At 35.5% G+C, this 21,374-nt stretch overlaps 1 protein-coding gene across 1 annotated transcript; it reads right to left on the reverse strand.

Annotated features, from left to right (window-relative positions):
• Positions 1-7,576: 7,576 nt before the first annotated feature.
• On the reverse strand, positions 7,577-17,352 carry LOC109052602 (syndecan-4-like). Its single transcript, XM_042726546.1, has 4 exons — positions 17,085-17,352; positions 10,665-10,868; positions 9,955-10,153; positions 7,577-9,228 (listed from the first exon to the last, which is right to left on the reverse strand). The coding sequence occupies exons 1-4, from the start codon at positions 17,145-17,147 to the stop codon at positions 9,068-9,070; spliced, it is 627 nt and encodes a 208-aa protein (XP_042582480.1). The 5' UTR covers positions 17,148-17,352; the 3' UTR covers positions 7,577-9,067.
• Positions 17,353-21,374: the final 4,022 nt, after the last annotated feature.

A 21,374-nucleotide genomic window follows, 5' to 3' on the forward strand; every position in this document is an offset into this window, starting at 1 on the left:
AATGCGCTCTCTCGCTCACTCTCTCTTTCCTTCTCCGAGTTTGAACGTGGTCCAGTGAAAACAGCACACACACACACACACACACACACACACACACACACACACACATACACAAACCTGCAGGTGCTTAAGTTGCGCGCAAACCTGAGCGCAGGAATTGGAAACGGAATTCCAACGCAAACGGGCTTAATTACTCTCTGATGTCATTCTGTCCAGATTTATTCAACTGCAATATTTCTTTTTAAAGCATGAGTCACTGAATACATAAAACCAAAAGCTTTGCATTAGGTCACCAGAATAAAGCACTGCTTAGGGTCCTCAATCTATGAGCCACGGGTCAGATCTGGTATGCAAATTATCCATGCAATAAACATGATTTTATATGAAAACTTCATTTTAAAAAAAAATATATTTTAAAAATGTTTCACTCAGAAATCGATACATTTCACAATTAGTTATAAAGAAACAGAAAGTAACACACTGGTTTGAAATTTTGAAGTAAAAATTCTTTAATAGTACGTTCTTGTAAAACAGTTTTGTTTTTGCTATAACTTCGCAAATCATATTTAACATTGTAAGAGCTGATGTGCAAATGCTATTAAATATAAGTTTTATTAATGCACCCTTAAGAAATAAGAAAAAAGTTCAATAAATTTTTCAAAAATTTGTGTTTTACCGAATGAACTGAAAAAAGAAAAAAGAAAAGAAAAAAAGTTAAAAATAAAAAGTCAAAAAATATTATTTAATATGAAGGAATTTGTGTTTCACTAGGTTAACTTAAATCACTGAAAATCTTTTTTAAGGGTCAGATAATTGCATCTTTTCACTTTTTACAATGTACTGTATAACCAGAAAATCTAAAATAATAATAAAGATAATAAATGTAATAACATGTCATATTGCATATTTAATTATAATATTAATTTTGATATTATATTGTGTCTGTAATTTTGCATATTTATTTCAAATAAATAATACAATCAAGAAATAAAAAATAGATAAAAATAAATGAAGATAAATAATAAAACCAAGATATAAATATATTAGATAAATACATTAATGAATAGAGTAAGTAAATAAATAAATACATTTTTGAATTATATTATGTGAGCAGAAAGCTGCTATCGGCCAATCAGAATCAAGTATCCCAGAGAGCTGTGTAGTAATATACAGGTAGTTTTCAGAGAGCATTTTTTATTGAACACTAAAAGATCAAATGAGGTGAATGGATTTAAAATTCAGTTGCCACATCATCTAAATATCAGCACACTGCTGGAAGGTCAGAGGTCACATGACAAATTTGAGATTTAAGGTTTCTGGGATGTAGAATCTGGCCCTGCCCTCTGTTTCTTCTCAAGCTCGACCATACATTCGTATTTAAGGCCTGTGGAGAAAGAGTTTATTTCCTCAAGTCAAGTATGTGGACTATTGGTAACGCTATGTTAGACCCCCACACACACCATTCCAATCCATCCCAAACATTAAAAAATATCCACCTCCGTAGACAAACAGAGGAGGGAACGGAGAGTGTTTCAGATTGTGCAGGTGGAGCTCAGGACACACACACACACACACACACACACACACACACACGCACACACACACACACACAAACATGCTCATCCAGGGGTGAAAACCTCAGCTCTGGCCAGCAAACTGAGTGAACGCAGCACATTTCAACCGTCCGAGATGTTCATCTCTCAGCATGTTTTCAGAAGGACGGAGGAAACATGGCCTGTGGTTTAACCCACACCCAGACGCATGGATCACCAGGAAGATTTCTTCTGTGTGGATATACAGTCTGAGACCACTAGTGAAATGTGAAAACTTATTTTTTTTTTTTTTTTTTTTTGCACCGTTTCTAATTTAACACAAATATTTAATTAATCATATTATTATATTATTATATCATTATAATATTATTATTAATAAACTACAAATAATAAATAAATACATTATTGTTTGTTAAGATATTTTATTGATATAAAAAAAAATTGTTTATTATAATTTTAATATTATATTATTAATATGTTTTATTTATTATGCATTTGTTATGTACATTATATTATACATTATATTTTATTATTAATACATTGTACTATTTATTCAAAGTTTGTATTTTATTTATTTTATTTCATTATTAACATGAATATTTATAATAATTATCATCATCATCACTATTAATACTAAAACTAGAAATAATAATGTATTCATTTATTGTAAGTTTATTATATTTAATTATTAATACACTGTATTATTTAATATAAGCTTATTATTTTATTACTTATTATATTTTATTTTATTATTAACTCCCTTAATGTGAATGTGACCCCCTTCACATTCCCTCAGACTGCTGTGCTACGCTGCTATCTTTGTGCACAGAAATGTGCAGCTGTCGAGGTGTTAGACGCTGCAAAACCACAGACATTTCTCAGGTGCAGTCGTGGACAAACGAAATATAAAGGCCTCTTGTTCTGGAGAAGCCACATTCTGCTAATAAACATGTGTTCTCGACTCCACCTGTGCTGTTCTTCATCAACTCAAGTGAAGTTTAAAGAAAAATCAATCTATTCTTTTTTTTCCTCAGTCTTTTTCATTGACTTTTCCAGATGGCAATCACGACTTTAGGTGTCTGTATATCCATGTTTTAACTGCAGCTTGTTCTCCTCGTTGACAGTATGATGAGTGTGTTGTTGAAACAGTGTTGTTCATTCAAACATTTGGCCCACACTATTAATACAGACGATTGATTGAGCTGCTGATAGACTTTTCACAATGACAGACAGAAAGAAATTGCAACATTGCCCACACCTGGACAATTCAGGCTATTACTTTCAAAAATCAAAAAGAAGGAAAGAAGGTACTAAGTAGGCTACTACATTTTCAGTTGAAACGTCTGTAGGGGTTTAAACACTTTATAAAAGTCTAAAAGAAAAGACATTTTATGTAATAAAAATGCGTAACATTTAATATACACAATCAAAAATGGGGAAGACGGGCAGTTTGGGTTAGTTATTGATAAAGTTTTATTTCCCAGTAATTGTTATAGTTTTATTACAGTTATTATGGTTATTGCGCTATAATGAAAGTGCTCCATGTGTCGTGCAAATGTGAAACAGACTGAAGTTTGTCATTAATCATTAAATATCCTCAAAAACTACTTTGCAGAAAATACATGCTTGTACAATATTTTGGTATTTTAAATGAATGTTACAATTACACCGATTTCTAAAAATGTCTCTAAAAATGGCCTTTTGTGATTGATATAGTCCGAAAAACACGACACTTGTAAATTTAGATCTAGAAAGGGCTAAGATGAATGCACTTTAATGTCTTCAACAAACCAGCAGGTGGCAGTAAGAGGCAACTTTTCAAAATCTCATCGGCTGTGTTCTAATATGAACTACGTTTCAATAGTCTTTGATATAAACACTAGTGTACTGCTCCTTACATATTGTATACTGCCGTACAGGCCTACTTTAAAAGCACGTGAAAGAGTATGTAATGCACTACACTGAGGTCATGGGACATCATCGCCTTGTTTAAACTCACAGAGTGGCATCCAATTTTCCTCTCAAAATATTTTTAGCATTTTAATCTACATTTTAATTTTTTTTTTTCCTGTCTGCACCCTGCATTGCCTTTAAAGATGCACACGGTCAACATCATTGTACACTGGAACTGCCCAGTGTTATCTTTGTTTGCTTTTCTTGTTTACTTTCCTTGTCTGACCTGTTACTCATGTGGACCAGAAATGGAATATTATCATAGCTCTGTCTCTCTGTGATACACACAGGCTAACAATTCATGAATATTTGGTGAGACATCCTTACAAGATGCTACGGTTTTAAAATACAGTATCAATATTTTAATGGAGATAAAAGAGCCATGTTATTAGTAAAAGACTGCTGATATTATTAGTCCTTGGCTTGTCAAGTCAAAGCAGCAGGGCTATACTCTCTTAGTAGAGATCCTTAGTAGGGAGTCTGGCACTAGCGGCCTTTTCTTTTTTTTTTCAGTAAATGTATCATTTTAGGTTTATTTTTTAAAGCCAGTAGATGTGAACCTTGAATGCAACTGAACATTTGTGCCATTATTGGTCAGGGTAAATTTTTTATTTTTGCAAAATGTTTTTGATACATGTAAGGGGGGGATGTATATAAATAAGCAATATTTTTAAAATATCAACAAATATTAAAAATATTTATAATAACCTGCTTGGTAACACAGATATGATTAAATGACAGAGGGTTCACCACAAGGTGCAAACAAGGCCAGATTAGACTTTCCCAAAAAACATAAAAAATAAATAAATAAAAAATAAATAAATAAAAAGCCAGACCACTTCTGGAAAAGCATTCTTTGTATGGCTGAAATTAAGATACACCTGCACCAGAATGATGGGAAGAAAAAAAAAAGGTATGGAGAAGGTTTGGAACACCCCATGATCCAAAGCACACAATATGATCTGTGAAACACAGTGGAGGAGTGTGATGCATGAGCATGCATGGCTTCCAGTGGCACTGGGTTACTGCTGAGACAGAAGCAGCTGGAAGAATTCTGAAGTGTACAGGGATATGCTCTCTGCCCAGATTCAGAAAAATGCTGCAAAGTTGATTGGACGGCTCTTTATAGTACAAATGGAAAGTGACCCAAAACATACAGCAAAATCAACCCAGGAGTTTTTGAAGGGAAAAAGTGGAATATTCTGAATGGCAAAGTCAGTCTCCTGATCTCATCCCGATTGATCAGCATTTCACTCGCTGAAGACAAAACTAAAGGCAGAAAGACCCACAAATGCAAACAACAACTGAAGTCAGCTGCAGTAAAGGCCTGGCAAAGCTTCACAGAGGAGCAAACCCAGTCTCTGCTGATGTCCATGAATCCAGACTTAAGGCAGGCATTGCCTGCAAAGGATTCTCAACAAAATTGTATTTATGTGTCCGATTACATTTTTGCTCCTGAAAATGAGGGGACTGTGTATAAAAATGGCTGTAATTCCTAAGCATTTTGAGGTATCTTTTGGTTCAGTTTTTCTATTCCCCATGTGACAACCTGACATTAAGAATAGCCTTGTCCTAAGAGTTAGTCTGTTAAAAGCTACTGTCATTATGTAGTGACAGACTCTTATTTGTGGAATTGTGCCTCATAATCTTATAGTTAAGCTACTGGGAATTTAGTGAAAACTAGTCCTGGTCTTCCTTATGTTCAATCCAAATGTAGGAGTTACTTTAAAATGAGCTGAACTAGTAGCAATGAGAAAAACACTTACATAACAAACGATAAAGAGCGTTTATATGACAAACGGTCGTTTTCTCCAGTCTTTTGCTCCACCTATTGTGTAAACAAACCCAGCCTGCAGTTGAAAGTGAAAAGGCACCATTCATCTTCCAATAGGATGGCGTAATACGTGACATTTGGAACATTTTCTTGTTTTTCTGATACACATTCAAATGCGCAGCAGGAAATGCGTGTGTGTTAATGATGAAACTGTTCCGTGTGCAATGAGAAAAAAAAAAAACAGCATATACTTCCTTGTGTAGTCCATTCAACCTGTGACCGGAGGCATGATGTTTTTTCCCTAGCAGACAAAAGATAAACTCATCATGGAAACAGTCAAATTTTCAATCTGCATTAAGATATTTTTATAGCACAACGTTGCCAGATATTATCAATCACAAGGGAATTTCCCCATGCAGGTCATCTGTGTTACCAAGCAGGTTTTAGTTGGTTTTCCTGAATGTCTCAACCAGGTGTTTGTGCTGAATTTACCTCGTTTCTCGTGGCTCATGCGTTCAACACACCATCATTAACCATTTTAATGTTGCATTAGCATACAGATGATCACTTAAATGGTTATAAAAAAAAAAAAATATATACGGATATCATTGCGTAACAAAATATCAAACCTAATGGCATTTATTTTAAAACGAACGGCAATTCTTTCATCATTTACACACCACCAACTTGTTTCAAAACTGTATGAATTTCATTTTTATGTAAACTACATCTTTAAAAAAAAACACTTATGAAAAGAAGTGTGGCTGAATACTTTTTGAAGCCGCTGTATTTGTTTTTGCCACATGATTAAGCCTGGGCCTAGGTTAAGAAATCTTGTCAATGTTTCTCATTTTAAAAATAGAAACAAAAATAGATATGATCAAGGACCATACATGACCCTTTACACTTTTCAATCAAAACATTTTCTATTTTTATCCTTCAATCCTAAAAGAAAACTAAGAGTCTTTATTCTCTTGGTATGCTCATATGTTTTGGTAGCAAATCAGACAGGCATCAGCATGCTGGATAAACACACACACACACAGCTGCTTACAGTAATTTCTCTAGAGGTGGAAATTCCCAGGTTAACACTGAGGCAATTCGATTACATATTAAAGACTTTCCCATTATTCAAAGTTCATCTATCACAAACAGGTTCACGTTCAAGCAAAATGCAAACCAAACCAACCAACAAACATTTGACTTGTTGATCTGTGAGAGTTATCCAGTCCAAACAAGCTTTCGAAAGCCCTGCATAAGGCCCTTTAGTACACACTCAAACATACAAACAAAGAATCATTTTCACTGTATAAGGATCTCGAGTTGCTATATGGTTCATTTGGGGTGAAAAATATATTGATTGTGCATTATAGAGTCTTCATTCAGGTCATATTAGTTTATGTTAACGGAGCAAAATTCAAGCCTACAGTGTAAAAAATAAATAAAAAGTAAAATATAGCAATATTGTGAAATAATATTACAATTTAAATTAAATATTTTCTATTTGAATATATTTTAAAATGTAATTTATTCCTGTGATGCAAGGCTGAATTTTCAGCTGTCGTCAGGGTCACATGATCTTTCAGAAATCATTGTAATATGCTGATTTGTCACTAAAGAGACATTTCTTATGTCAGTGCTATTTATTATCATTAGTTTTGCTGCTTAATATTTTTGTGGAAACCATGATGCTCGAGTTTCTTCAGCGTTCTCGGATTCTTTAAACACTGTCAACAATACCTCCAGTAAACCCATTTTGTAATTTTTGAGGCATTGAAATATATTGGGGCCCCCTTGATGTTTTCTAGAAGATGCCATCAATGTGGCAATCTGCAGAACCACAATGATGGCTCAAGTATATTCAGTTTTAAAAAACCATAGCAAAAGGACTTTTGCAGAACCAATCCCAAAATTTTGTGCATGGAGTATCCAAAATAACAGGTGAATGTCTTTCTTGACAAACAAAACTACAAAACATCATCTACCTTCTTTCCTTCGCTTCTTGCTGACCCTCAATCGCTGAACCCAAGCCACAGCTTCAAACTCATCTACTCTGCTCATGTGTAAACTGAAGCGTTCCTGATTTCATACACTCTCCTTTTCGATCTAGTGTCTACTGTCAGTGCCTTTCTATACCATACGACTAATTCTTAACTTGATTCAGGTGTGCATTAAAGCAGAAAGATTATTTGACATTACAGCTTAAATTTCCAATGATCCTTAACCATGTTTTAAGAAATATAGTGATGCAACATTTGAGGATTTCTATCGAAAAAAATGCTCAAGACACCTTTTGTTATGTGCATAAAATAGCTTTATTTTTAACAAATCAGAACCTGCATGCAGAAATCAATGATTCATTGACTTCAACATTAGATTTCATCTGGATGTGACCAAACAAAGCAGCAGATTTTTCTCTTTTTTATCATTTTACACCATGCTAGAAATGCACAGCTCATTCACGTTCCCCTTAACTAATCCAGAAAATCCTTCTACAAAACATAAATAGATTCGGCTTAAAAAGTCTAAAAGAAATAGAAACTCTTAAAAAAAAAAAAAAAATCTGTTGCAAGACTAACAGCCTTTGAATTTTCACACTACTGTATATAAAACAAAAATCAAAAAAATAAAATTATCACATGTACAACAGCTGAGAAGAGGGACAAACACCCCCGACCTGAAGGCAGGCAATAAAATATGACAGTTAAATTAATACCTAAAAATAAAAAAATAAAAAGAATTAAGAACATCTACAAAAACACTGAAAAAAAAGTTAGTACTAGCATTCGTCATTGTTCTCAAACTTAACATTTCCATAAATGTTGCTGAAAGATACAGATGCAAAGCATCTGCGTTTCACAAACAGGATTTACACCAAAAGCGAATATCGAGATGAGATATAAGAACAATAAAAAAAAAAAAAAAAGATTTTGGCATTTAAATATTTGGTAAATAAAAGGCTGTCAAGAAATGGCTAAGTACCAAAGTTTTACATTTTATTCAAATGGCTATATACAGATCCCTGGATGTACAAAGTCTGTTTGCAGTGAAATGATTTTCAATCAACAATATCGGTACCTGTTAAAGTAGCTTAGCTGACAGTCAAGCAGCACTGTAGTGGATCGAGTCTCTCGGTGCACAAAACCACCACAACAATGACATACAGAGATGAGGAATGTACCATAACACCATGGTTGAAATGAGTATACATTAGTATAGCACACTGATTTCAGGTTTTGCTCTCACAGAATTTAGTTTCGAATGTATACTGCATGCCCACAATTTGGTTCCACCTCGAATGTTTTACTAAGGAAATAAAACGTTTTACAGCACACCGATTTAAAAACAAAAGACATCTGATAACGTAAAAGGCTACAGTAACCATCCCCTCTGTAACACCAATCGTGACACTGACTGTTTTTCATAACGGCTGCTTCATTGGTCAATCCAAAGCCTTTAACCTGTGAATGGCTCCACTGCACCTCGTAGTGTTTTATTTATATAAAAAAAAAAAGGACACAATGGGCCACAAGGTGAAAAGGCTATAAGTGTGTGAGAACAAAAAGACAAGAACATCTTTTGAATCAAGCAGTTTTGGCAACAGACGCTATCCCCTCCGAGTCACTTTATGATTTCAATGCAAATGTCCAGTCAGAGTGAATTATTCGTGTGAGGTCCTTCTGCGGTTTTTGTGGTTTGAAGAGGTTGGCGGCAGCCCGTCGGGCCGAGGCACTGTGTGAGCTTATAATTCAAAAGAGAGAGAGAAGTTATGTGAAGGTGGGGATGCTCATGCGTAGATTTCTGTGGTAGGAGCTTTCTTGTAGATGGGTGCCTTGCCCAGGTCATAACTTCCTTCGTCTTTCTTCTTGATGCGGAGAACGAAGTGAACCAGCAGGACGATGAGGAGGATGGCGAAGACCAGACCAACTGCTCCTCCTGCAATAACAGCTAGAAAACAGAAATAGAAAATGTGAGAGAGGCATAAGCTTCAGACACGGCCTTAATGGACACCAGCAGCCTGTGTGGATTTTCAAAATATACTTATGTATGAAAATATCAGCTTTGTTATTGTATTTTCAGTCATTTAAATAAATTACAAATAATTGGTGATAAAATTGAAAATTAGAAATGCTGCCTTTTTTTAAAAAATATATAAATAAATAAATACAAGGTAATTGCATTTCTTTATCTCACAATTCAGACTTTTTTTTCCCCAATTCGCAATTTTGATTGAATCTAAAAATAAATTTTTAGAGCTGTGTGACAATAAGAATTGTGAGAAATAAAGTCAGAATCATGAATTATATAGTCAGAATTGTGAGATAGAAACTTGCAATTCTGAGAAGAAAATAGATTGAAGGGTCAGTTACTTTTTTTTTTATTCAGTGGTGGAAACAAAAAAGTCAGAATTGTGAGATGTAAACTCAGAATTCTTAGAAAAAAAAAAAAAAAAAAAAAAGTCTAAAAATACTAAAATAACACTGGAAAAATACTGCATTACATGATAAAACATCAAACCAGTGGAATTTATTCAAAAGCAAAACAGTAAATGCTGGTGTACTAAAAGTTTTATTATATTTAAATATTCAAATTTTGCCTGACAATATTTATTAATTGTATTTAATTTGCATATCAAACCATCACTATTGCAAAGAAATGAAACAGTCTCCTCACCTGCAAGCACTTCTGTATTGTTGAAAAAGGAGTCTTCTCCAGCATGCGTCATGAGCACATTGCCGGGCTGGTCATCGTCTTGCTTTGGTTCTCCACGCCGGCCGACCTCATTGTGTTTAACCAGAATATCGTTATTGACAGTTGGCCTCGGTGTAAATCGACCATCAGATTCAGGGATCTGGTTATTATTGATACCAGTCTGAGAAAGGAAAAAAATGGTCACAAGAAAGTCAATATAGAAGTTAAATCGGTTGCATGTACAACAAAAATCTGTCATATGAACAACCAGTGAGTAATTCAACTGATGGTTTCATAAGTTAAAAGCATGCATAAGAAAAAAATGGCAATTCAAGTCGGATATGACCCATGAATTAGTCATTTTAGACCAACGAGTCAGTCTGTGACTCAACTGAGAGTCGCTTTGACATTCATTAAAAACAATCTGCTTATAAGAGTCACAGATCAGATGACACTGGCTGCATTGAATATCTGTAGTTGTATTAAACCAGTGGATGAAACAAAATAGAAAGATCTGTCTAATTGCTGTAATATAAAATATAATTTCAATTTAAACAAATTATTTAAAGAGCATTTGACTTTAAAATGATTCACTTCTTGTAGGCAAAAACTTCATTAAGATTAATTGTTTTGTTTCCTAACAGGCATTTCTGTAGTATCTCAATAATTGTTACTCAGTTTGTCATATCTACCTCGCTTTCTATGGTCTCATCTATAAACCCAGAGCCTGAGCCATCATAATCATCTTCATCTTCATCGTCCTCAAAGCCATCCTCATCGTCAATTGGGTTTAAAGCAGCAAACTCAAAGTCTTCATTCGGAGAGTCGCCAGAAGACTCCAGATCCTCATGGGGCGACTTGTTTTTCAGAGGTACCCATGTTTCGGTTTCTCGTACCTATAAAGAGAAATCATTTCCATGAGAAATTTACACTTGGCACCATTTGTTCCAAGACAAATCACCAAAGAAAAATATGCAAAATCACTCCTTTCTAATGCACTTCAAAGCAAACATCAGAAATTGAAGGAAGGAAGTGTCACTAAGTGACAAGAATGATTTTAAGACCTCATAAAATCAAAACATCTTATATCACTTTAAAAGTTATGCAGGTTACTTTTGTTCTGAAAGCATACTTAATTTTATTAAGACACACCAATGCTGTTAATCACGTGAGCAGAGCCATTTTGCCAATCAGTGCCAATGATTTTTAACAATTAATGAACTATGCCTATTACCATAACAGGAGGAAGTAGATAACACTAACGTTTTGTCTGCTTTTCCTTTGTCTCTCTCTCTCTCAAGACTCTTTCCAAGAGTCAAGACTGTTTTCACTGTTTCTATGGTTGCAGGACATCAAAACATTCTTTTTTAAAATAAAAAAAAGTTGTAAATTCTATTCTGAATGGCACTCAACTGTGAATCACACTATAGTATTGTATCAATTCAGTCTTGACCTTAAAGCGAGTTGGAGAGGTAAGAGGCAAGTTAGTGCAGGTTTGGCACCATTGTGTAAAACGATGCAAGAATTCATTGGACAGGGGCTGAGGGTCTTTATCTGTCTCGCTCTCCTGCTCGCTGTCAAAAAACAGATTTAAATCAAACCATACTCACTGAAAAAGTTTCACATACCGGGAAAGCAAAAACATTCATAATGCACAGGTGCGCACTCATGACGTAACCACCTTAGACAAATTTCAAACACACCTTACTAAGGGTTTCAGTAAGGCAACAATGACTTCAAGTTTATCGCAAATACAACTTTTTTAAAACAAATTTAATACTTAAAATGGCCCGAGACACAAAAGGGAGGGGTTTTTAAAATGGAGACCGGGGGGACTGGCTGACTCATTTTCCAGGAAAACCAGGATCATGCAAACTCCACATGAAACAGCAAGTCAGTTCTAGCCTACTCTGTTGTTCGAAGATAATAAAAGAAAAAGGGAGAGCGAGAAACAGAGAACGACTGAAACCACAAGAGGGTGTGGGGAGAGAGACCGACATACTTTATGGTTTTCAGCCTTACAGTGCTGTGAAACCCCACTCTAAAATCCCCCTACATTATGAAACACTGAGCTCTGAGGAAAAAAAAACCTGTATAAGAAAAGTACAGCGGATACCCTGACTGTGAAGAGGCGTAAAGCCGTAGCTCAATTAAACCGATGCTTAAATTCTCATAAGCAACCATTAAGTTCTCAGTAAATGTATATAAGCCACTTGAAAGAGTTTAAAAAAAAAATTCCCACAACCCAAACTAAAAGCTCTAGACTAAGACGGACTGCTAAAGAAAGTCCCTCAATTTCTCAGTCGCAAATGCTTTTTGGTTTTATTTCTCAGCGATAACCAAAAAAAACCCTCACCTGCATTAAAAAGAAACTAACTCAATAGCTACATAAAATAACAACAGCTCTTAAAAGAATCAGAGTTCATTTAGTTCACCTAAAATGACAATTCTGTCATCATTTACTCGCCCTCACGTCGTTCCAAAACGTATGACTTTCTTTCACACAAAAGAAGATGTTTATCAATGTTCGTGCTGCTTTTGTCTACACAATGGATGGAGACGGGCGCTGTCAGATCCAAAAAGGACAAAACAAACAATTAAAGCAGTCTGAAACCTGGTGCACAATTGAGCTTGAACTGAAATAGAAATTATTATTCATACCATTGATTTTGCAAATGATATCTGGCATCAGTGACTAGTACACCAAGTCAGTCATACAGATTTGAAACAAGATAAGGGTGAGTAAATGAGTAAAAGCTTTATTTTTGAGTGAACTCTACCCTTAGGCAACCCTCATGACAGCTGTATCATATGAAGATGACAAGTATGACTATGGCTCTTATCCTCAAAGTGAGCTGTAATGCCAGGGAGGGAGAAGCCTGTGTAAATGAACCAGCTTACTAAACCAGGCCCAAGTCAAGACTAGCAAAGCTAGGAGCAAATCCGACCATCTGCTGACAAATTGTCTGGCATCTGTTCCAGTGAGTCACAATGGGAGACGCAAAGAGAAGATAACACAATCAGTGACTCATCCATTAACGTGATAAACTGTCCGCGGTGATCAGGCGATTATTCACCGTTTGAGTTTAAAGGCCAATATTTAAATAACCACGACAGTTTGCATCTTAGTTTTACCAAGCAACTTCTGAGTGTGAAAAGTCACAGAAAGTCAGAACATTTCACAGAATGTCTACTCAAAATGCCTAGATTCTGTCTGGGATTCACTGGTGACCCATTAAAGCTACACTATAGATAATATCCGCTGTTGTGGTTTGAAGACTCTCCTTGTTGTCCTTTCAGGTCACAACCAATTACAACCTCAGTCGTCAAGACAAATGGTGTCGGTCGCTCTCACCAATCGGATTTACCAGTGTATTGTGTCATATGATCTCCTCATGAGATGCTCCTTCCACCTTTACGGGAACTATATATAGTCGTGTTTTCAGTCTTACACTCCCAGCTGAATCTCAGCAGCGGGGTGGAAAGACTCACCTGCCTGTTAAACGATACGTCATTGATCAGTCACACGCCAAATTCTCACCCCAACACCTGTTCAAAGCCCTGAAGCATTGAGGAAACAAGATTGGACTCTTCCTTCGAAATCTTCAACTAAAACAAACAAAAGGACTATTCAGCCTCATTGTCGTCATCCTCTATTCTCTCGCACAGGAAGTGCGATCACGCTTTCCTTCTATCTGTTGGTGGCTTTCATTAATGAAGCTTCTCACCATTAAGTCAAAGACTGTTTAATACACAATGAGCCATTCTGAATAGCCCAAACAATCAGTATTGTGTTATCTGGACATGAGGAGTTCAAGCTTTCTGAAAACAGACCTTCCCTGACTGGCTAAAACCTGAAGTTAACAGAGACTAAGATTGGATTCTGGGATCAAAAATGAGCCAAAAAAGTTCTTGATGGGTTTCAAGAGATTCACCAATTAACTATTACATAAAGAATAGCACCCATAATCACACTATTACACCTATGTGCATTCAACAGGAAACAATCACGTTCACAGGTAAAGTTACATATCTATTTAATACATCCTATGCATAATTACACTTTAATTACTTTTTATAGCAGAAATGAGATTAACACTTAGACACTGCCAAACAAAATTTTGAATGACCATTATTGCATTAATAATATGTTTTTATTTATAGAGCACATTTAACACAACAGAAGTTGACCAAAAAAGTGCTTAACAATAAGAAATATAGTCAATTATCAAATATATTATGAAAGTAAAAAGAAAAGAAAAATCTAATAAGTCTCAAGACTAGCTTAAAAACCATCCAATAATGGGTTAGGCCCTGGATGATTATTACTACTGAAAGGACCTATAAAAGAGCATTCTGAACAATTACAAAACATCTTGAAAGGTAATCCAGGATACTGCAAGTTAGCAGTAAATGTGATATTAGATGTCAAAGACCACCGTGTGTTTGTAGGAACATCAATGGGGTGATTAGACTCCAAGACTTCTTCAACTCAAGTCTGGAGACCTCAGAAACACCCAGACGGGTGTTTATTTGAAGAATGGGTATTTTCAGGAGTACAAACATTTACACGCCAAGAAAGACAAAAGGATGGAATTGCCATTGCTTAGGGGGAGGGTTTAGTCCACAAAAAAAAAAAAAAAAACTTTACCAAAGTCTAGATAGTAAAGCCAATTCAGATGAATACAGATATCACAAACCTAATTGCTAATATGTTATAATGAGCAAACTATTAATTACTACTTAAGCACTAATAAAAGCATCAAAGTGCTCTCATCCACACCAATAAGCAGAAAAAAGAAACAGGTCAAATTAAAAAAAGAGGAACCATCCTAATGAAGGACAGCTGGTGGCTGGTTATCAGCATTTCCAACTAAAGCCTGACTGGCATATGGTTAATAGCTCCACAAGCAACAGAACTGGAACGGTGACGGATGTGGTCTGCTAAATGACTCTAGAACACACAGGATTCCCTTTACATGGCCTCAAGATATTCCTTCAGACTTGCAAAACAAGAGCAGACAGCATAAGGCATTGCATTTATTTTCAATAAACAACTGCGTCCACAAGCATAGTTGCTGTAATAACTAAACTTCTTTCACCCAAGCAGCAAATAAAACACTCACTCAGTGCCAACATTCCAGCCTCAAAAGCGATTTAATAGGCCAGTGGACAGCAATGCAGAAATCATTATTACATCCTGGTGAAAGTATTTATCATGTCCACTGCCTTTCAATAGCCATTCAGATGAGATTGCACCCTAATAAAAACTAAATAAATTAATAAAAGCAAACCTATTCATATGCAAATCACCTCATGTCTAATTCATAACACAATCATTAGCAAGACAGCTAGCAAGGCCATTACACTTTAAAAAAATAATTAAATAATAACAGTTCATGTTATCTTTTAAGATAACAATTAAGTAATTAAGGTGACAAGATACTTTTTGTAATAAATCTAAAATTATTTTTTCCAACTGTTAAATGAAAGATTATTGCAGTATGTTTTATAAGAAAATTTAAACATACTCCTGTTTAATTCAATGTGTTTCTACACCAACATTAATAGCTAGAAAGAAACAAACAAAAAATAAATAAACAAAAGTTTGTTGCATATAGTTATATACAGGACACAAATCCCAAAAGGAAAAAAAAAACACCTTGGGAGGTTATCGATATCACTGCCACTTTTTTCCCCCAACATGTATGTTATACATGTTATATCAACAAAGGTGGTGCAAGCTACACTCAAAAATTCAAATATAACCAACCCCAATGCCAAATCGAGAATATCCACTCATACTTTGCCTATTGCTGAGGTTTAAAGTGTCCAAGTTATGTTGAGTTTAAGCCACACAAACTTGTCCAGTGGCTAAAGAGGAGGGACCTGGATGAAAGAGGTGGACCATTTAAATCCGCCGAACTGTGTGAAATCCCAAAAGAAGGGCTGGTCAAGGTCAGGAGGGGTCACATTCCTCAGAAAAACGTTAAAGAATGGAGAGGGAGGGGGATGAAAGGAACACAGACACTTCTGCATGTTTTTAAGGAATGTTGCGGCCTTCTCTGCCTCGAAGGACAAGGCCTTTGGTGCGTGTGAGCTTGTTCTCACATTCCCACCAGAGATTATATCACACCATCCAGTGTACTACTAACAGCACAGCTGGTTTACTGTTCTATTACACGTGGATTACACAATACTACACACTAAAACCATGGACAGACAAGGTCAAGACGCAATACAAAAGCTGCATCTGTTGGTGTTTAAGTGTAGATAAAGATCTGTGGCAACACCTTTCCAAAGGTCTGTGAGAGAAGGTTTGAGACCAAACAATTTGCATTTTGACTTGTGTGAGGGTGTGTGTGTGGCTGACTGACCCAGCAAGCACACTGGGTGGCGTTTGTCTTCTGTTTGAGCTCCAAAGACATCTGCAGCAGGCTATTCTTTTGAGTTATGAAAGAACTGGCCAACACAAAGCTGTGGCATCCCATTCACAGGTGCTCCAGTGGGTGATTCCACAATGAACAGATGGAAAATTAAACCTCATGGACTGAATCCAGTCTAATCAAAGCTAAAAATAAATAAATAAATAAAATTCCCTGAGGGCAAAAACTGTCACATGAAAGCTAATGCTACTCATGAGGTTACTTAAACAAATACGCGCAAGACTAGCTTGGTGCCAAAAGCCATAAAACTACTCTTAAATATATTTCTTACACACGTACGTACACACACACATACACACATTGAATATCACAAAACCATAACTCCACGACTAATTGTTCCTTGTCTAATCTTACCCTTGAGGTTTATTTGAGGTGCGCGCCCATTGGAAAATGCGACCAAAGACCGAGAAGACTTGCCTACACGTTTAACAATTAAACTAAAGCTAAATGATTAATCTAAAGTGTTACATTTGTTGAGCATTTAACTTAGAAGCCTTTGTTGTTTCAACAGGTCTGTTGTCAGGGAGCTAACGTTAATGCTTTAGCTAGCACAAGTGTTAACACCTTTTTTTCGTCTTTTGTAATTAACGAAACCAATTTTACTCGATTATAACCTTAGTATCTTAACTTAATGTAATATAAAGTTAAAATTCACAAGATACTCACCGATTCAGCGAAAACAGCAGCAGCCGCAGACAAAACCACCAGCATGAGGTAAACTTTAAACATCTTTCTTCAAAATAAAAAGACCCGACGCCAAAAGTTGTTTTCAGTTTTCGAAGTAAATCACTTCTATAAATCAAAATAAACCCGTCCTGATTTTGTAAGTCCTTTTTTATGTCGTATCAATGAGATTTATATCGCGTATTTCTTATTGCTATCCTCTGTGTTTGTACGCAGTAGTCCTCTGTAACGTTAATGATTGATCCGGTTTGGTTTTATCTAGCGCCGTGACCAACCTAAACCCGCCCCCTTCGTGTGCAGCCAATCAAGACACAGACAAAAGTAGTGACGTGATTTTCGGAAACTCCGGTTTACAACACAATACATTAGAATCCATCATGACGACGAAGCATGTTGTAAACAGAAATTTTACGTTGATTAGATTAAGTTCTTTTGACTACAGAAAACAATTGTTTAAAGATGAATCGCTTATAAATACAAAATCCTCCGCTCTCTGACAATTACATGTGGTTATCGTACTTAATATCAAAATTAAATTATGGAATAATGATTGACTATCATGTTTGAGGAAGTTTTAGGAAGAAGAATTAGGAAAGCGAGACGCTCGTGGAAAGTTCAATGACGTTAACTTCCGGGATTTTTAAAGAGAGTACTTTTTGATTGTTCTTCCCTTTTCCCTTAAGCGTTCCGAAAACGAAAACCACAAGGATATTTAGATGCTATTGCTGATAAAAAGAGTTTTCTTTTCTGTTCTTTTATTCTTCTCTACCGACAGAAGTTCTTAAACTAGACCAGACGGCTTTCTGGTCTTAGTTGGTTTAAGATGGTTTTAGCTGGTCAGCGTGCTGATCTCCAAAATCCTCCAGCAAACTGACTAGGCTGAGACCACTTAAGACCAACAAACCATCTTACAATTTGACGAGTTTATTTTCTTTTCATAAATGTCAGATACATTCAGGTTTAGGTGGTGTTGCATCATATAATTAACGGTTGTCATTTACACTAAAAGGTCTCATCCAGTCACAGTAACTGGAAAATGATGGAATAACTCGCTCTCACCACAGCATTTCTATTCTAGCGTGACTTTGAACTTGAAACCACTTTTGCAAGTCCCAACATGACACTGTCAGTAAATAGAGCTTTACTCCCAAGCTACTTTATTACAGTAGCTTAAATCCTCTCTTGGTAATCACTGAAATCATCAATTCTTTGTAAAGTCATTACAAATACACTCTATTACAAAGATTAGAGTTAGGTTAAAAAAAATAGGTTAATCACCTAAGCATGTCTGCAATGTGTCACTATTTATGATTCCCCATTAGTAAGAATAGTGGCTTAGAATGCAATGCAAATCATTCAGTATAAGTCACTTGTAGTTAATCAAGACTGTCATGCTAATAAAAGTCTCTCATGTATGTAAATGGTCAGTGTATAGGACTTAAGGTTCAGAAATACTGCAAATAATTGCTGTCAAAATCCCCTTAAATGCCTAATTTACCTGGCAAACGAACTTGATTCAGATTCAGATTGACTTGTTAGAAGTGGCTGGATGAATGTGATGGTATTACAACAGTGCACACATAATATTCTAATCTTCATTCTAATCTGAATAATTTTAAAACCTCAAACAGACATTATTGTTAATGCAGTCTTAACAATCTAAATATATACATTCATGCACTTCTACAGCAGTCCTCTTTATATATTTCAAAACAACAAATTCCCAATTATCTTCTTATGTCCTTGTTGTCCACTGAAGAATCTTGCAGTATTTCTTGCTTGATTACACTGTGTTCTTCACATCTGCTCATACAGCAAAGTTTAAACATCAACTTCAGATTGCTTGTAAAATCGTGGAAAGTTCTTCTACGCTCAAACCAAGTTGTAAAAAGTACCAGCTGCGTCACTGACCTGCTGCTCATGAGGTCTCAGACTGTCCTATATTATGAAGTGCGAGAAGAATCTGGCCTGACTTCAGCCTTGATTTGTTTAGTCTGGGACTAGAGTACATTTTAAACAATGTGAAGGAAGTGTTCTGAAAACTGCAAGAGATGAACATGTTTTTTAAAGATGGCATTTGCATTAAGACTGAGAGTGCAGAGTGAAATACATCTGTGAATGCACGCAATGTGAGAAATGCGGACATAAGCAAAACAGGACTTTTGAAAACAAAAATAGCCATCAATCACATTTATGATCTAAGTTAACATTGCATACTTATTAGTGATGCATAATGTTCCTTATGTAAGGGTCAAAATAGGGCGCATAAAGAATCTTAGAAATGTGATTTTTATGAACCAAAAGCTTGTGGTGAATCTTCATTCTTTGTTATTTTGTAACTCACTTTCAGTTGTAATTCATTATTTAAGCAGAACAAACAAGTGCGCTCCATATTCTTCAATATGTACAATTCCACCTATAGGCTTGTGTTTAAATGTAGCATTTCAAAGCTCATGGGTTGTCAGCGTTGCTATTATGCCGTCATTGATAATCAGTTCTATAGCGGGCGGCTGCTGATCCAAGAGCAACGATGGAAAAGTTTAGGCAGAGGCAGTAAACACTGCAGCTCGGGTCAGTTCGTTCAAGCAGTTGTGGCAATCAAATCCACATGGTGTACATTAGAGAGAAGCGCCTGGCTCAGTGCTGCTGTACGCTGGCCTTCTCCACATCCCCGCCTCGACTTTCACTCAGTCATAGTCCGTCTTTTGTCTCCATGTAAAAAGCAAATTCCACCCAACCTCTGACATAGTCTGACACACATTCCAATTCAAGTACAACAATGGAGGCCTTTGTGCTGTGCTGCTGTGTGTGCGTGTGTTTGCTTTTCATTTTTTTATTACACTCTAGATTGGCTAGAAAGTTTAATCATTTTTTTGTAGCCATATTGCTGGTACGTGTGTGATCTCACACCTCCATAACAAAAAAAAAAAAAAACACACACACACACACAACTGCAAACTTTATGACTGTTTATGGTGGAAAAAAGAGTTCTGTGTGGTCCCTTCGCTCTTTTGTGTTTCTGTCTTTCTGTGTTTCTTTCTTTAATGGGATACTAAGAAAAAAATATATTTTATTACATGATTGCTTGTGTGTGTGTATATGTATATATATATACACACACAAGCAATCATGTAATAAAATATAGTTTTTTCTGCATATACATCTGTGTGTGTGTGTGTACAATTTATTATAGCCTATTTATTTTTAGATTTTCCTTTTCGGAATTTTACATTATTTATTTTCTCCAAGTGTATTCTTTTCAGATGTAAATATAAATGTACATACATACATACATACATATGTATATATATATATATACACTCCTAATGTGCTGCTTATTAAGAGTTAGTAAGCTAGCTGTTAAGTTTAGGTGTTGGGTAGAATTAGGTATGTAAAATATGGTCATGCAAAATATGTGCTTTATAAGTGCTAATGAACAGCCAATATATTATTAATAGGCATGCTAATAAGCAACTAGTTACTAGTGTGCATTGGTTTGTATAATTTGGACACTTTTTTAAAACTACATTTTCAGGTTTTAGTTACTTGAGGCACATTTCTGATATGTCTGTTTTGCAATCAGAGCAGGTATGTGTGGGTGTGACGTTAGACGAAGTTACTATAAAGTAATCAGTGACATTTTTAAAGTGTTTAGCGCACACAATCCCATCTAATCTCTTTCTCCTGAGGGGTGTTAGACGTGAGGTGATGTTTGTGGTTGTTGTTGTAAACTACTCATTATGAAGTAAATAAGCTCATCACAAACACACATGCCACAGAGTTGAACAATAAAGCTATGCAGTCCCTTTGAGCGGCCTACATAGATTAAGTTAACGCTGTTAGGGGAGGCATTTTTGTCCGGGCTGACTTTTTGTTTGTTTGTTTATTTTTCTTTATCTTCCTTCATCAGTTTACAAGAGGTGCAGACCACATTCCTCTATCATTAACATCATTAACATATTAATTGGTATAGATGTGAATTGTTATCTGTTTTGAACAGATCTGTAACATATTTTATTAGATTACTCAAGTTTAGTAACTTACTCTAAATACTTTGGAATACTGGAGGTTTTAAAAGGATTTAATGTACCAAACAAAACAATTTCCATGTTGCATAACTGTAGTTATGACCAATAAATATAATATTACTGCTATATAAGAATAGTCACAAAGTGCTTGCCATTCTTACTGTTTCTCAGATTTTAGTATATGGTTTATTTAGTACTTACAGATACACAAAAAGCATCATCCATACATTTTTGTTTGATTTTT

Source organism: Cyprinus carpio, chromosome B6, assembly GCF_018340385.1.
Source record: "Cyprinus carpio isolate SPL01 chromosome B6, ASM1834038v1, whole genome shotgun sequence".
In the NCBI taxonomy this organism is placed as follows: Eukaryota; Metazoa; Chordata; class Actinopteri; order Cypriniformes; family Cyprinidae; genus Cyprinus; species Cyprinus carpio.

Excerpts from the sequence above, each read along its gene's own strand:
- LOC109052602 (XM_042726546.1), bottom strand. The coding sequence starts at position 17,147 with ATGTTTAAAGTTTACCTCATGCTGGTGGTTTTGTCTGCGGCTGCTGCT. Across the intron at positions 10,869-17,084 it reads CTGCTGTTTTCGCTGAATCG|GTACGAGAAACCGAAACATG; the intron begins GTGAGTATCTTG and ends TTCTCTTTATAG. Across the intron at positions 9,229-9,954 it reads CAATACAGAAGTGCTTGCAG|CTGTTATTGCAGGAGGAGCA; the intron begins GTGAGGAGACTG and ends TCTGTTTTCTAG.